Source organism: Panthera leo, chromosome A2 (assembly GCF_018350215.1).
Source record: "Panthera leo isolate Ple1 chromosome A2, P.leo_Ple1_pat1.1, whole genome shotgun sequence".
Classification (NCBI taxonomy): domain Eukaryota; kingdom Metazoa; phylum Chordata; class Mammalia; order Carnivora; family Felidae; genus Panthera; species Panthera leo.
In genome coordinates this window covers 81,941,481-81,954,148 of record NC_056680.1, presented here as the reverse complement: position 1 = coordinate 81,954,148, position 12,668 = coordinate 81,941,481, and the positions used below count along the sequence as shown (strand labels likewise).

The following is a 12,668-nucleotide window of genomic DNA, read 5'->3' as shown; positions in this document are numbered from 1 at the left end:
CACATGCCAATAGGTGTAATTACTTAGCAATATAAATTCAACAGAATCTGTTATTTAATATTTATTTTTAGCCTGAGCAATGAATTTATTTCTAATTAATAAAAGGTTATGTTTCTACCTCAGGGAGATTTAAACCATAAGAGACAAGTTGGAAGAAAAATAACACTGAAACATGATCCATTTTTCTTAATACTGTATATATTTGAAAGCATTAAAGTTCTCAGAATACTACTTAAAAGTATGTTATTTATTGGGACATGTAGGGTGATTTATTAGTTTCACTTTATGTTTATTAGATAAGCAGTTAAATATTGAGATTCCATAGAAAGCATAGCAGTGTACTGAGAATGGTGCAAGCCCTTAGGGATGCTGAAATATAATAATAATTAATAGACTGCTAAGAAGTAACTAGCAGTTTTTGTTTGCTCAGAATTCAGCAAGAACATTCAAAGGTCTGATTCATTTGAAATGCTCTAAATTAAATTAGAAAGTAACCTTTAGCAAAATGTCTATCATCCACTTTTCAGACGTCTGTATAAAAGTTTTACATGTATAAGAACCACCTTACATGATGATATTTTTTCCCATTGTATTTTTCTTACAACTGTGAATATCCATGAAAATGAGCAACAGCATTAGTGTTCCAGCTAGCCTTTGGAATATTCACTTAGTGCCAGCAGGACGTTTACACTGCCATTAAGACTATTGCAATTTTACAGCCTATGAAGCACTTCTTCATAATCCTTCTTCTTCACAGCAACCCAGTGATGAGGGCAAGTGTAGTAGACATTGGTCATTCCTGCTGACCCAGCACTCCAAGACCATTCCTTCCTGGAGAGGGCCCTGCGATGAGATGGGTGGAAGGTGGGACTCCAGCTCCCTCTCCCCAAATCAAAGGAGAACAGCCGTTCTCCTGCCCTAATCTGACAGCTCACCCTCTGGCTGAGGCTTAGCCAATGAGACAACCCAGCCTGAGAGTTTTCCTGGAAATGAGCGAATCAGAGCTCCTGAGCAGAGATTGGGATTCATTCTAGCTGAGGGAGTGGCAGCCAAGGGCAGTGCCCATGGCAGTGGAGCTGTGGGCTTTCAGAGTTGGGGACCAGCAGAGGCAACTTTGGTGTTTGACGGAATTCCTTTGCTTTTGCTCATTTTTCCCAAGATTTTTCAGCCTCTTCCTTCAACTAATCATCCCATATCTTCTCAGCACATCCCTGTCATGTTCAGTCTAACTAGAATTGGTTTTTGGTTATTTGCAACCCAGAATTTAGGTATAACAAGTATGCTGTTTCCGATGTATAGATGAAGAAATTGAGCCTTAGTGAGGTTAAGTAACTTCCCTGAATTGTAGTTATGTAGAAAAGCCAAGTCTAGAACCCATGACTTCTAGTTAAAGTTTGTTTCTTTTGCAAAACACTGTTTTCCCAGTTGCCTTCAGTGGCCTCTGCAGATAGTGAGATGTGCTTCTTCCTCTGTGTCTCCTTGGTTGCAGTACTTAGTCCTATTTCCTGTTATAATACTTATCTGCTTGATGTCAAATGCACCTATCTTCCACACAACACTGTTGAGCATCTGGAAGACAAGGATTGTTTTATATTCATCGTTTTCTCTCAAACATATATTGGAGTGTTTGGGTGTAGAGTCAGTACTAAATAAAGATTTTAATGAATGAGTAGCAAATATGTGCATAAATTATTCAATTAACTGAAAACGCCAATGTGGGTTTCGAAGATGATGCTAAAAGTATAACACTGATTTTGTAAAACACCATTATGTTCTTAACCAATCAAAATTTTAGACTATAAATAATTTGCCTTAAATATATAAAGGTACTCACTTAGTAAATATTTATTCTATGCCTACTATGTGTCAGGCTGTTATTACAGAGAGAAATAACAATTAGTCTCCTTCTTTGAGAAGTCTGACAGACTGATGGGAGAAACAAATATTCCATCACTCCAGTCATGGAGCTATGGGAAAAAGAGCTGTAGTAATCTGAAGAATGATTAGGGCAGCAGGCCCACTGTCAGTAGCCATGTGAACCATTAAACTGGCATGGAGATACCACTCTGGGCAGGCTGCTATATGCATCAAGGACAACAGCCAGAGCCCTCTGAAAGCTGGAGAAAAGCACAATGTGCTTTGCTTTCCAGAATGTTGTGAGATTTGCTTTAAAAAAAAGTCACCTGCACCCTTATTCAGACATTATTTTTAAAAAGGTTATCAAATTTTAAAAATAATTTAGAAATTGCTATGAGCCATATGAGACGAATACATATGACTATATTTTGGTTTGGCAAAAGGTGAGAATGAAGATAAATCTGTACCCTTATTTAAGCATTAAAGCCCAATTCAATAGAAGCAATAAATAAAGGTATATATAAAAATGTGAAAGGATAAAAAAATCATATGCATGTAAAATACATATGTATGTAAGAAACAGGATGCATATTTATCAATATAATTTCCAATCTTTATGAATTATGCATACAGTAGGAGAATATTTAAATCCATGTTTTGGTATCATTTGCAGACAATTACTACGGCACGCCGAAGCCTCCAGCAGAACCAGCACCATTATTATTAAATGTGACAGACCAGATACTTCCGGGAGCCACTCCAAGTGCTGAAGGAAAACGGAAGAGGAATAAATCAGTGAGCAACATGGAGAAAGCAAGTATAGAGCCTCCTGAGGAGGAAGAGGAAGAGAGGCCTGTGGTCAATGGAAATGGAGTAGTAACACCAGGTTAGTCATTTATATGTATGTACATGTATACCTATGATTATAGTTATCTTCAGAGAGAAGATGATGGTATCAAATGGAAAGGACATAATTCTTGTATCCATCTTATTGTTTTAATTTTGACTTATCAAGCAATTCATTCAAGTTTCTCAGTCTTTGTTTCACTTACACAGTATTAATGGCAATATCATGAATGGTTTCTACATCTTAGAAAATGTTACAAGTCATGAATATGATTGTGGAAAGTTCTGGGGTCTTTCTTTGTTAACTAATGTTAGATAAAAATCTATCCTTAGAAATCTTGCTATACTCACAGTTCTGTAAACTGTGTGAGGTTGTGTCATATGATTTAGTTAACAACTTCAATGAATACAGTCCTCAAAATGACCACAGCTATAGCGTGTCCATACAGTTTTCCCTCTACCCTTACTATCTAATCTGACAATGTGGAGAAAGCATCTTTATACATTGACTTTGTGAAGACACCTGCCCTTGAACAAGGAAAACTTGTTATCTCTTTCATATATGATCTATCATATCATATATATAAAGAATGTCAGGCAGATATAAAGTGTGTTTGTGCAAGGTATGGCTTTGCTATTTTCTTGTGTTTATTACTAATAGAGTGCTAAATAGTTTATTTCTAAAAATGAATTTTTTTCATTATATTATTCATAATTAAATGTTACCAAAAGTATGGCATTCTTGTAGCCTCTAAGCTTATTTATTTTTTAATAACAGCATATGAGTAGGCATTGAAAATCTAAGAGCTCTGTTAAAGCTCTTGAAAAAATGTTAACACGTGCACCTTGCATACATATTATTCATAATATATGACCTACAACTAAGGTACTTTGATGTCTGTATTTTTAATTATCACTGTACTGTTTCTATAGTGACATAGTATTTGAATTTCCATGCTCAAATTATTTTTATCAAAGTTTCATAAGCTTGTTTTTTACCTTCCTTGTTCATAATACCTGTAAAAATGTTCTTTCTTGAACATAAGGAAACCAAAATCTAATCTGTCCTAATCAAGGTGTAATACGGTAAAAAGTGGTTTCATCTTGGTTGCTCAGAGGAGAACAACCTCCTCCATTAATATAATGGTGAAAAACATGCTCTGATCCTACCAATAACTGATTTCTGGATACAAATGCTAAAAATCACTATTGATACATAATGTAACCTGTTTACTATGAAATGATCAGGTAATTTTCAAGCAATTAGATTTTTTCTTTTTTAATTCTGAAATATCTTTGTCAAAATATTTACTTCTCATGATGTAATAGATTTAAATTAATAGTACATAGTTTTCTTAGTTGATATTTGATATGAGAAACAAAATGATTTAGCCAAGTAGAAGCAATAATCACAAAAGAAGCAGAAATTGGGGATCAAAGTACAGTTACAGAGTTTCTTAATGGTTAACACCTGATAGCTAAAAATATAAAATATTTGTCCTCGGTTGAGCCTGAATCATTTGTTTCTAATTCATTTGTACTCTGTATAGGGTAAATCAAATGAAGCATTCTTGACCCACAGATTTGTAAACTAGAAATTAATTGGGGGTCATAGTGAATCTAGAAAGCACCATTCCCTTCCATTTATACCCTAAACATGAGGAATTGTTTTTTGTTTTGTTTTGTTTTGTTTTGTTTTTCTGGCTAGTCAGTGTTTAAAGACACAAAGAAAATGGGTTAGTTTGAACTTTTCTTAACCAGTTCTAACTGGTCTGTCCTTGGACCTCTTAGCCTGAGGACAATAGGAAAAAACTGCCCAGGCCAACTCTAGGATTTCTGGAGAGTCAGTAGATGTCACAGATGCTTACAGATGCTTACAGTTGTTCTGTAAGCCTGGCAGAGCAAGTGGCTCTTATACTGTCTTTTTCTTTCCCATTATGGGAGAAGAGACATATAAATTAGGCAGCTCTTCTCCCAGTGTTCAAAGATGGAGGAAACAGCCCCAAACCAGAGAATTGCTCTGTCATCCCTTATTAGAAAACCTTGTTTTCTTTTATGTTTCTCCAATAGAAATTTTAGGATTCACTTTGCCTCCCTCTCATATACATATGGGCAGCTTTTCACCTTTTGAACCTCATCACATTTTTTCCAGCACAGGCTCTTTATCCTGCCTTTGTTTTCTTTCCATACACATTCACCAGATATAAAGAACTTCAAACAATACCGAGAAAATTGTTGCTTAAAGTTTAGTTAACACTGCCCTATTTTGACTAAGAGCTTATAATACTAATTAATATCAGATGTCAATTCAGAGCATAAATAGTGTCATTGATGAGGCACATTTGGAGCATAAGAAAAGCTTACTGAGGCAATTCTGTTCCATTACAAAAAATACTGATAATAAGTAATGTAAAATTTAACTTCTTTTGGATGCTTGCCATGTGCTGGGAACTCCCTAACCTCATTCTGTGTACTAGTTCATTTAATTGTCCTAATAGATTTTACAGATTGGGTACTATTTTACAAATTAAGACACCGAGGTACACTATAGTTAAGTAAGTTGCACAGTAACTGGAGTTTATATATAGGATATATATATAAATATAAGATATATTTATATACAAATAGAAATATAAAGAACCCATGATTTTAGCGGCTATGCTATCTTGAATCTTATAGCACCAAATAGAGGCATAAATATGTTTCTCAGCAATGTGTAGACGCATGACAACTATGTTACTTATACCTCTTTAAAAGTGGCATTCTAAGTTTCTACCTAACAAAAGTTTCTAATTTCTTTCATTTCTTGAAGTCATCTACAACTGGGATTATTCAGCTCTGTGGATATAAAGAAAAATCCTATTTCTTATAATATTCTGTATGTATTTAAACATAAAACCTACCAATTTTAAATCCTTATACACTTTACCAAAATGAATTATTTTCTCTATGTAAATAATAATAGATTTTAGAGGAGTCCTCAATTTACTTCTGTTACTCATTTTCTTCACTTTTTTCTCCTTTGAACTTATACTTAGAATGATATATTCCTTGTATTTTCAGGCCATATTCATGTAAAGTTGGTGACCACCTTTAAATATATAATTTCTACATGGAGCTCTACTAACATTATCAATAAATATTCATATATTTTATGTGAACTACCTTATGCTAGGTTCCCATTTTGCTCAAAATTACATCAAACAGATGGATGTAGCCCATATCACCTAGAAAAGCCATAGAATGATCTTTCAGTGTCTCAGATCAGAAATGTTTCTCTTCTGACATATGTCAGTTTGGTGATAGGAATCAATATAGTTCTATCCTTAGAAATGTAGTTCTGGGGCGCCTGGGTGGCGCAGTCGGTCAAGCGTCCGACTTCAGCCAGGTCACGATCTCACGGTCCCTGAGTTCGAGCCCCGCCTCAGGCTCTGGGCTGATGGCTCGGAGCCTGGAGCCTGTTTCCGATTCTGTGTCTCCCTCTCTCTCTGCCCCTCCCCCGTTCATGCTCTGTCTCTCTCTGTCCCAAAAATAAATAAAAAACGTTGAAAAAAAATTAAAAAAAAAAAAGAAATGTAGTTCTATGCATGTTACTACTAAAAGTTACAAAAGTAAAAATGAAATAAAATAAATAGTGGCAACCCTCCTTTAATGAATTCATGACATGGGCTAGACATAGTGTATGTATTTTATCTCTTATCTCATAATCATAGCATACTTAGCAAAGAATATGCTGAAATTGCATGTTACTACTAAAAGTTACAAAAGTAAAAATGAAATAAAATAAATAGTGGCAACCCTCCTTTAATGAATTCATGACATGGGCTAGACATAGTGTATGTATTTTATCTCTTATCTCATAATCATAGCATACTTAACAAAGAATATGCTGAAATTTAGTTAAAAGGTGCTTAACTAAGGTAACAGTTAATTTAGTAACAGAGTTGAGATCTGGACCCAGGAACACCTGAACTCATCCTCTCTCCAACCACATTTCTCTGGGCTGTTAACCATGCTGAGGACAAAATGACTCCTGACCTCCATCAAGTAGAATCACAGTCTTTCAGCTCAGTGTATTTCATTACATTGTGTTCTGTTATATTTGTCTTTTATTGAATTTGTGGCTGTGGTGTTAGATCTAATGCTTGCAAGGATGATATATCTTTACATCATCTTAGAGAATCTGTCTTTAAACTGATATTTAAAATTCATATCCCCAGGAAACCTTTCTTGACATTAACCTCATCTATATTTAGACATCTTTATTGTGTTAGAGTTGACATCCAGCTGCATGGCTTCAAATACTGTAGATTTACCTGCAGCCTTCACTTTTCTGGTGTGTTCCAGAGCTGTAGTTCTAACTATTGCCCCCTGGACTCCCCATGCTAGGAATTTCTATGGCAACTTAAATACAACATTCTACCTAAATTCTTCTCCCATAAAAGAGACAAGCTGATCAACTCAGAAAGGCCTTTGCTTGATTTTTCAAATTCTTCTTTTCACCCAGATAGCTCTGGGTTTTTTGATGCTTCTTTCCCCCAGGCTTGTTCTATATTATTGGGTATAAAAGATCCTGGACCTGTAGTTTTAGTCTCTTGTTTCCAAGTATCACCATCCTAGATTACTGCTGTGTCACCTCATTTGTGGACCACAGTCCCCTAACTGATCTACATTCCTCCAGGCTCCATCCCTATCAGATTGCCTATTATTCCTCCATCAATGAAAGATTCTTGAACCAGCACTTGATCACGTAACTATCCTTCCCAAAACTTGGATGAGCTTCCGTTTCTACTGCCCCAGACTCCCTGGACAATCCACATTTTACTGAAACATCTCTGTTAGCTTTGGTCCCTACTCTTCCTCTACCTCTTCTCTGATCCACATCCCACACTCATAAAACACATCCACGTGTTTGAGAAGGCCTTCTCCACGTTGTAACCTCCTATTCTTTTGGTCAAAATATACTAAAATTTTTGATATTCCTAAGAAATCACTTGTTGACTCCCAGGATGAAAAATTGAGTCTGTCTTTCTCTGAATTATCAAAGTACTATTTACAGCCTTCACTCATTTGGAAGCTACTGATTAGCCTGGTATTTATAGGTCACTTTTCATAATGTATATGTCTGGCATCCCCACATACATTATAAGCACTGCCAGGACGAGGACAATTTTACTTTTTGTTTAGCTGTGTCAGTGATTAGTATATATCTTTAAATATCTCAAGATCTCGTAAATCTTTATTCTGTAGTCAACCAAACCTCTAAGAGAATGTCAAAGCTTTACTGCATCAACATGATTAGCTTTATTTCATGCTCATTTTACACTGCTGAGGGTCTTCAACATGTGTTCCTTCTAAGTTTGAAAGATTTGACATTCTTTTTTTTTAATTTATTTTTGAGAGAGAGAGAGAGAGAAAGCATGAGTGGGGGAGGGGCAGAGAGAGAGGTAGAGAATCCCAGGCAGGCTCCGTGCTGTCAGCACAGAGCCCCACTCAAGGCTCCGTCAAACAAACTGGTAGATTGTGGCCTGAGCTGAAACCATAAGTTGGCTGCTTAACCGCCTGAGGTGGTTGCTTAACCGACCAGGTGCCCCAAATGATAGGACATTCTTGATCTTCCATTCCCTCAAAAGTTATTTGATAACTAAAGAAAATTATGTAGAAATATATTTTAAATGTATATTCTTAGATATAAGAATTTTTCATTTTCTCTGTGAAAATACCAAAAATAAATAGGTGGATGTTGAATCATTATATTTTACACCCGAAACTGATGTAACACTGTATGTTAACTGTACTGGAATTAAAGTAAAATAAAATAAAATAGGTGGATAAAAAGTACATAGTTTTGTTTAAGATTGAACTTTTCTGAAGAAAAGAAAATCCTATAAACCGTAGTAATTGGGTTAAGCTTTCTTGGATTTCTTTTATTTCATGAATTATATGCTAAACTTTTCCGGAAAGTAATTCACCATTATATTGTAGCTTCCCCTCACCAGCTATTAGTAAGTCTATTGCAAAGAATTAGAAATGCACATATATTTTAAAGGCAGCTAAATCTCTCTGTTAATACACACACACACACACAATGCCAGGAGGAACAGGGCCCGTGAGAGCTACCTTCACCAACAAAGGGAATACAGTATGTGTACACAGAGCCGCCTTCTCCAGGCCCCCAAGCCCGCAATTAGTGCAAATGAACTGCATCTCCCAGAGAGCAAACAGAGTGTCCCTTATGTGATCACCGAGTGTCCTCAGCAATGATCTCAGTTCACCATTAGGGACCCGCATCCAGGTCCTGTGCCGCTTGGCACGCTGACTGTGCCTGCACCATCAGTCCTGGTTTTGTGAATGAGGTCCTGTCACTGTCAAAAGAATTATGTCCTCCGTAGTGAATCTCGCTGTTTTCCTGTGAATAATAGCCCACTCTGAAACCACCCCAACGCCGCCTATCCCCTGCTTATTTTTGTGTGGGTTCACAGAGACTGTGATGTGTGTATCCACTCAGATCTTTATCTTTTTTTTTCTTTTTCACTCTGAGGAGGCTTAATTTTATGATCTTGTTCCCAAACACAGTAGTAGGGTTTATCTTTCCATTGGAGGGGCAAATTTCTGGGTCTATTTTAAATCAACCTTCTAAAATTAGATATTCCCTTTACAAATGGGGAGCATCTTTTCTTAAAAGGATTATTTGAAAGTTAAAACTGCCCTAATTGTAAAATGCTCTGAGTGTGATTATAAAGTAATAAGATAATCACTTTAGAGCTCATGGATATGAACTACAGTAGTAATTTTATCTACAGCACTGGGGGAAAATTGAAATCATGAGTCGTTTCAGGAATGTCACTTCAAGTCAAGGCCAGCTCACTTTGCTATTAAACTAAAAACGATGCATTATTTGAACCTCTTCGTGCCCTCAAACTGATTCAGCATTTTAGGGATCTCGCACTCAACCTTTGTGGAGAGCATTTTTCTACTTCTCCGAGCTGTGTAGGATGTGATGTGTAGGAGAGAGAGATTTGATAGACGAACAAGGAGTGCAGAGCAAGAACAACCAGGGTAACTCTCAGGTTTGTATAGCACTTGCAGAAGCCTGAGGACGGGATGCAATATTTAAGTGGCTTCATGTGCTCCAGGCATCCTTAAAGCTTCATCGTATTTCTAATCATAGCCATCCATTCTCTCTAGGTCTGATTTTCGCTCTGTGTTCCATTTTCTTGTCTCCCGTTTCTCCTCATAAGCAGTGACGATAATTTCAGTGTGAAATCTCAGCTCCTTTATTGCCAGACAAAGAGTGCTCTAGTTATTTCTGGGTGAGGCCTGGACTTTGTTCCTGAAGAGGGAAGGTCTCTGTGTGCACTCATTCCTTCTACATAGCTTCATTGCTGGGAATAGCAGCCTCATATTTTCCCTCCTAATTGACTTCTTGCTCTCATCGAATAATACCTTGACTTCAATTTGGCCCCAAAGAATAGCACTTGAATTATCAAGATCAAAATGAAATAAGGTCTTCTTCTTTTTCTCTTTCAGACCTTTTGATGTTCCTAAAACTTCACAAGGGGCTATTATGTTTTACATAGTACTAGTCTCGTGGAATATTTTCAGAATTTTGAAAGCAAGATCTAAAAGATTCTGCACATTTATATCCTATATTTCATTTGTATCTTGCTTTGGTCTTTGAATATTTTCAATACTTATATCAGTTTCTCTCACCCAAAGTTAGTTGAGGGCTTGTGGGACTTGGTTCTATATAATAAACATCTTCCAAATTCATTACATTTATTAAAATCAAATGACATATACAGTTTCAAAGTTATGTATATATTGGGATTCATTTTATTGCCATCATTCTAGTCTACTTTTACTAAAATATTAAAAATGAAATATTGCAGAAAGAAGATACACTTATTAAGGCAGCTCTTCTCCCTTATTAATGGGAAATAATTCCCTCTACTAATCTTTCTAGTAAATCTTTACAATTTAGTTTTTTAAATCTTGGATTTTTTTTCTTTGTCATCTTCTGCTTGTGGTTAGACCTTGACTTTTCTATTTTCTTAATTTCACATATTGTTCTTATAGTGCTTCAAAGAAACTATAACCAACTGAGGGTTTTAGATATAGATGAAAAGTAATTTTGAGGTATTGAACATGTTTTCTTAGTAATTCACATTTCCCTGCCTATCTTCCTGAATAGGTGAAATGCAATTTGGTTACAAATTTTACAGATAAAAGGTCATTTCTTGACAGGACTGGGAATTTCTCTTTCCTCAATTGGTCATAAACTCAGTTAATGATTACCCTAACTTTCCCTAATTCTAATATTTTATTCTAAGTTTATTTTTATATACATATAATTTTACATAAATATATTATATATAAATTACCACCGTGTCTAAGGGCCATCTCTTCTCATTCACCTCATCTCTTTCACATATCTTATATGAAAAGAATTTACATACACTGTTGTTAGGAATGAAAACTCTTGCAGCCACTGTAGAAAACAGTAAAGAGGTTCCTCAAAAAGTTAAAAATATATCTGTCCTATGATCCAGCAATTGCACTACTAAGTATTTACCCAAAGGATAAAACAATACTAATTCAAAGAAATATGTTCACCCTATATCTACTGCAGCACTATTTACAGTAGCCAGATTATGGAAACAGCCCAAGGGTTCATCAACTGATGAATGGATAAAGAAGAGGTGTATATATATACAATGGAATATTATTCAACCATAAAAAAAGAAACCTTGCCATTTGCAACCACATGGATGGAGCTAGAGAGTGTTATGCTAAGCCAAATAAGTCAGAGAAAGACAAATACCATATGATTTCACTCCCGTGTGGAATTTAAGAAACAAAACAAACAAACAAGCAAAAGATGGGAAAAAGAGAGGCAAACCAAGAAACAGACTTTTAACGACAGAGAGTAAAATGATGGTGACTAGAGGGGAGGAGAGTGGGGGAATGAGTTAAAGAGATGATGAGGATTAAGGAGTGCACCTGTGATGAGCACCAGGTGTCGTATGGAAGGGATGAATCGTTACATTGTACACTTGAAACTAATATTGCACTGTATGTTAACTAGCTGAAATTTAAATAAAAAGTTTTAAAAAGAATTTATATAATGCATTTTTTTAGAACTTAGAAACACTTTAGGAGAACTAAGAAGTTAAAAAGAAACACTGCAAGTCAGTAATCAGTGTATATAGAAATATCTCTGAAAAAGCAGAAAAGTAATCTTCTTTGCTAACTGGCTAGCTACAGCACAGGGAGTATAAACAGGAGAGAAGCCTACTTTGCGTTGTGTTTTCCCTTTGTACTTTTGGATTTCGTCCATGTGCATATTTTACTACATCAAAAAAGTAATTAGTTTTTTAAATGATGAGCAAAAATTCATTAATCATTTAAAATGCAAACATTTTAGCACCCATAGTATAATCCTTCTTTTTATTTTAGAAGGTTTAGGAAAATTGGTAAGAGCACTCTGTGATCAAGAAGTTATAATCTTGACTTCTTTTAATCTACTGGCTACATAGAACACAGGTGGCCACTACATGATTGCTTCCTTTCTGAAGACAGAATGCTCTCCACTTTTCACTATAGGATATAATCTATAGTATGGTCATAATAGAAAATCAATTGAAACGATGTTTGTCTCTTATCTAAGAGTCAACCCTTGAAATGTTCATTCATTTATAAGACCCTGTGGTTCAAATTTTAACTAAGAACTTCAGCTTCTAGAAGTGAAGGGAGGACCATGCTCTGACAGCCCCCTCCCACACTAAAATGCAATAAGACCTTGTATTAGTATAACAAATACACTTTTTGATGAGATTACTGAGTTTGCAAGAAAGCAAGGTAAATCTTCATGCTCCACCACTTTGGTCACTACCACAAATGAGTAGAAACGAAAGTGAGGAGCAATCTGTTCTAAAAAGACTTGAAAACCAAGGTTGCCCTAG

The 12,668-nt window shown here is 35.7% G+C and overlaps 1 protein-coding gene across 1 annotated transcript in view; it reads left to right on the top strand.

Moving 5' to 3' along the window:
* The window catches only part of MAGI2 (membrane associated guanylate kinase, WW and PDZ domain containing 2), a 1,332,916-nt gene that overhangs the window by 829,409 nt on the left and 490,839 nt on the right, over nt 1–12,668 (top strand). The window contains exon 4 of the mRNA XM_042916449.1: nt 2,531–2,743. Within this exon, the coding sequence (XP_042772383.1) occupies nt 2,531–2,743 (213 nt within the window). The remainder of the gene's footprint in view (nt 1–2,530; nt 2,744–12,668) is intronic.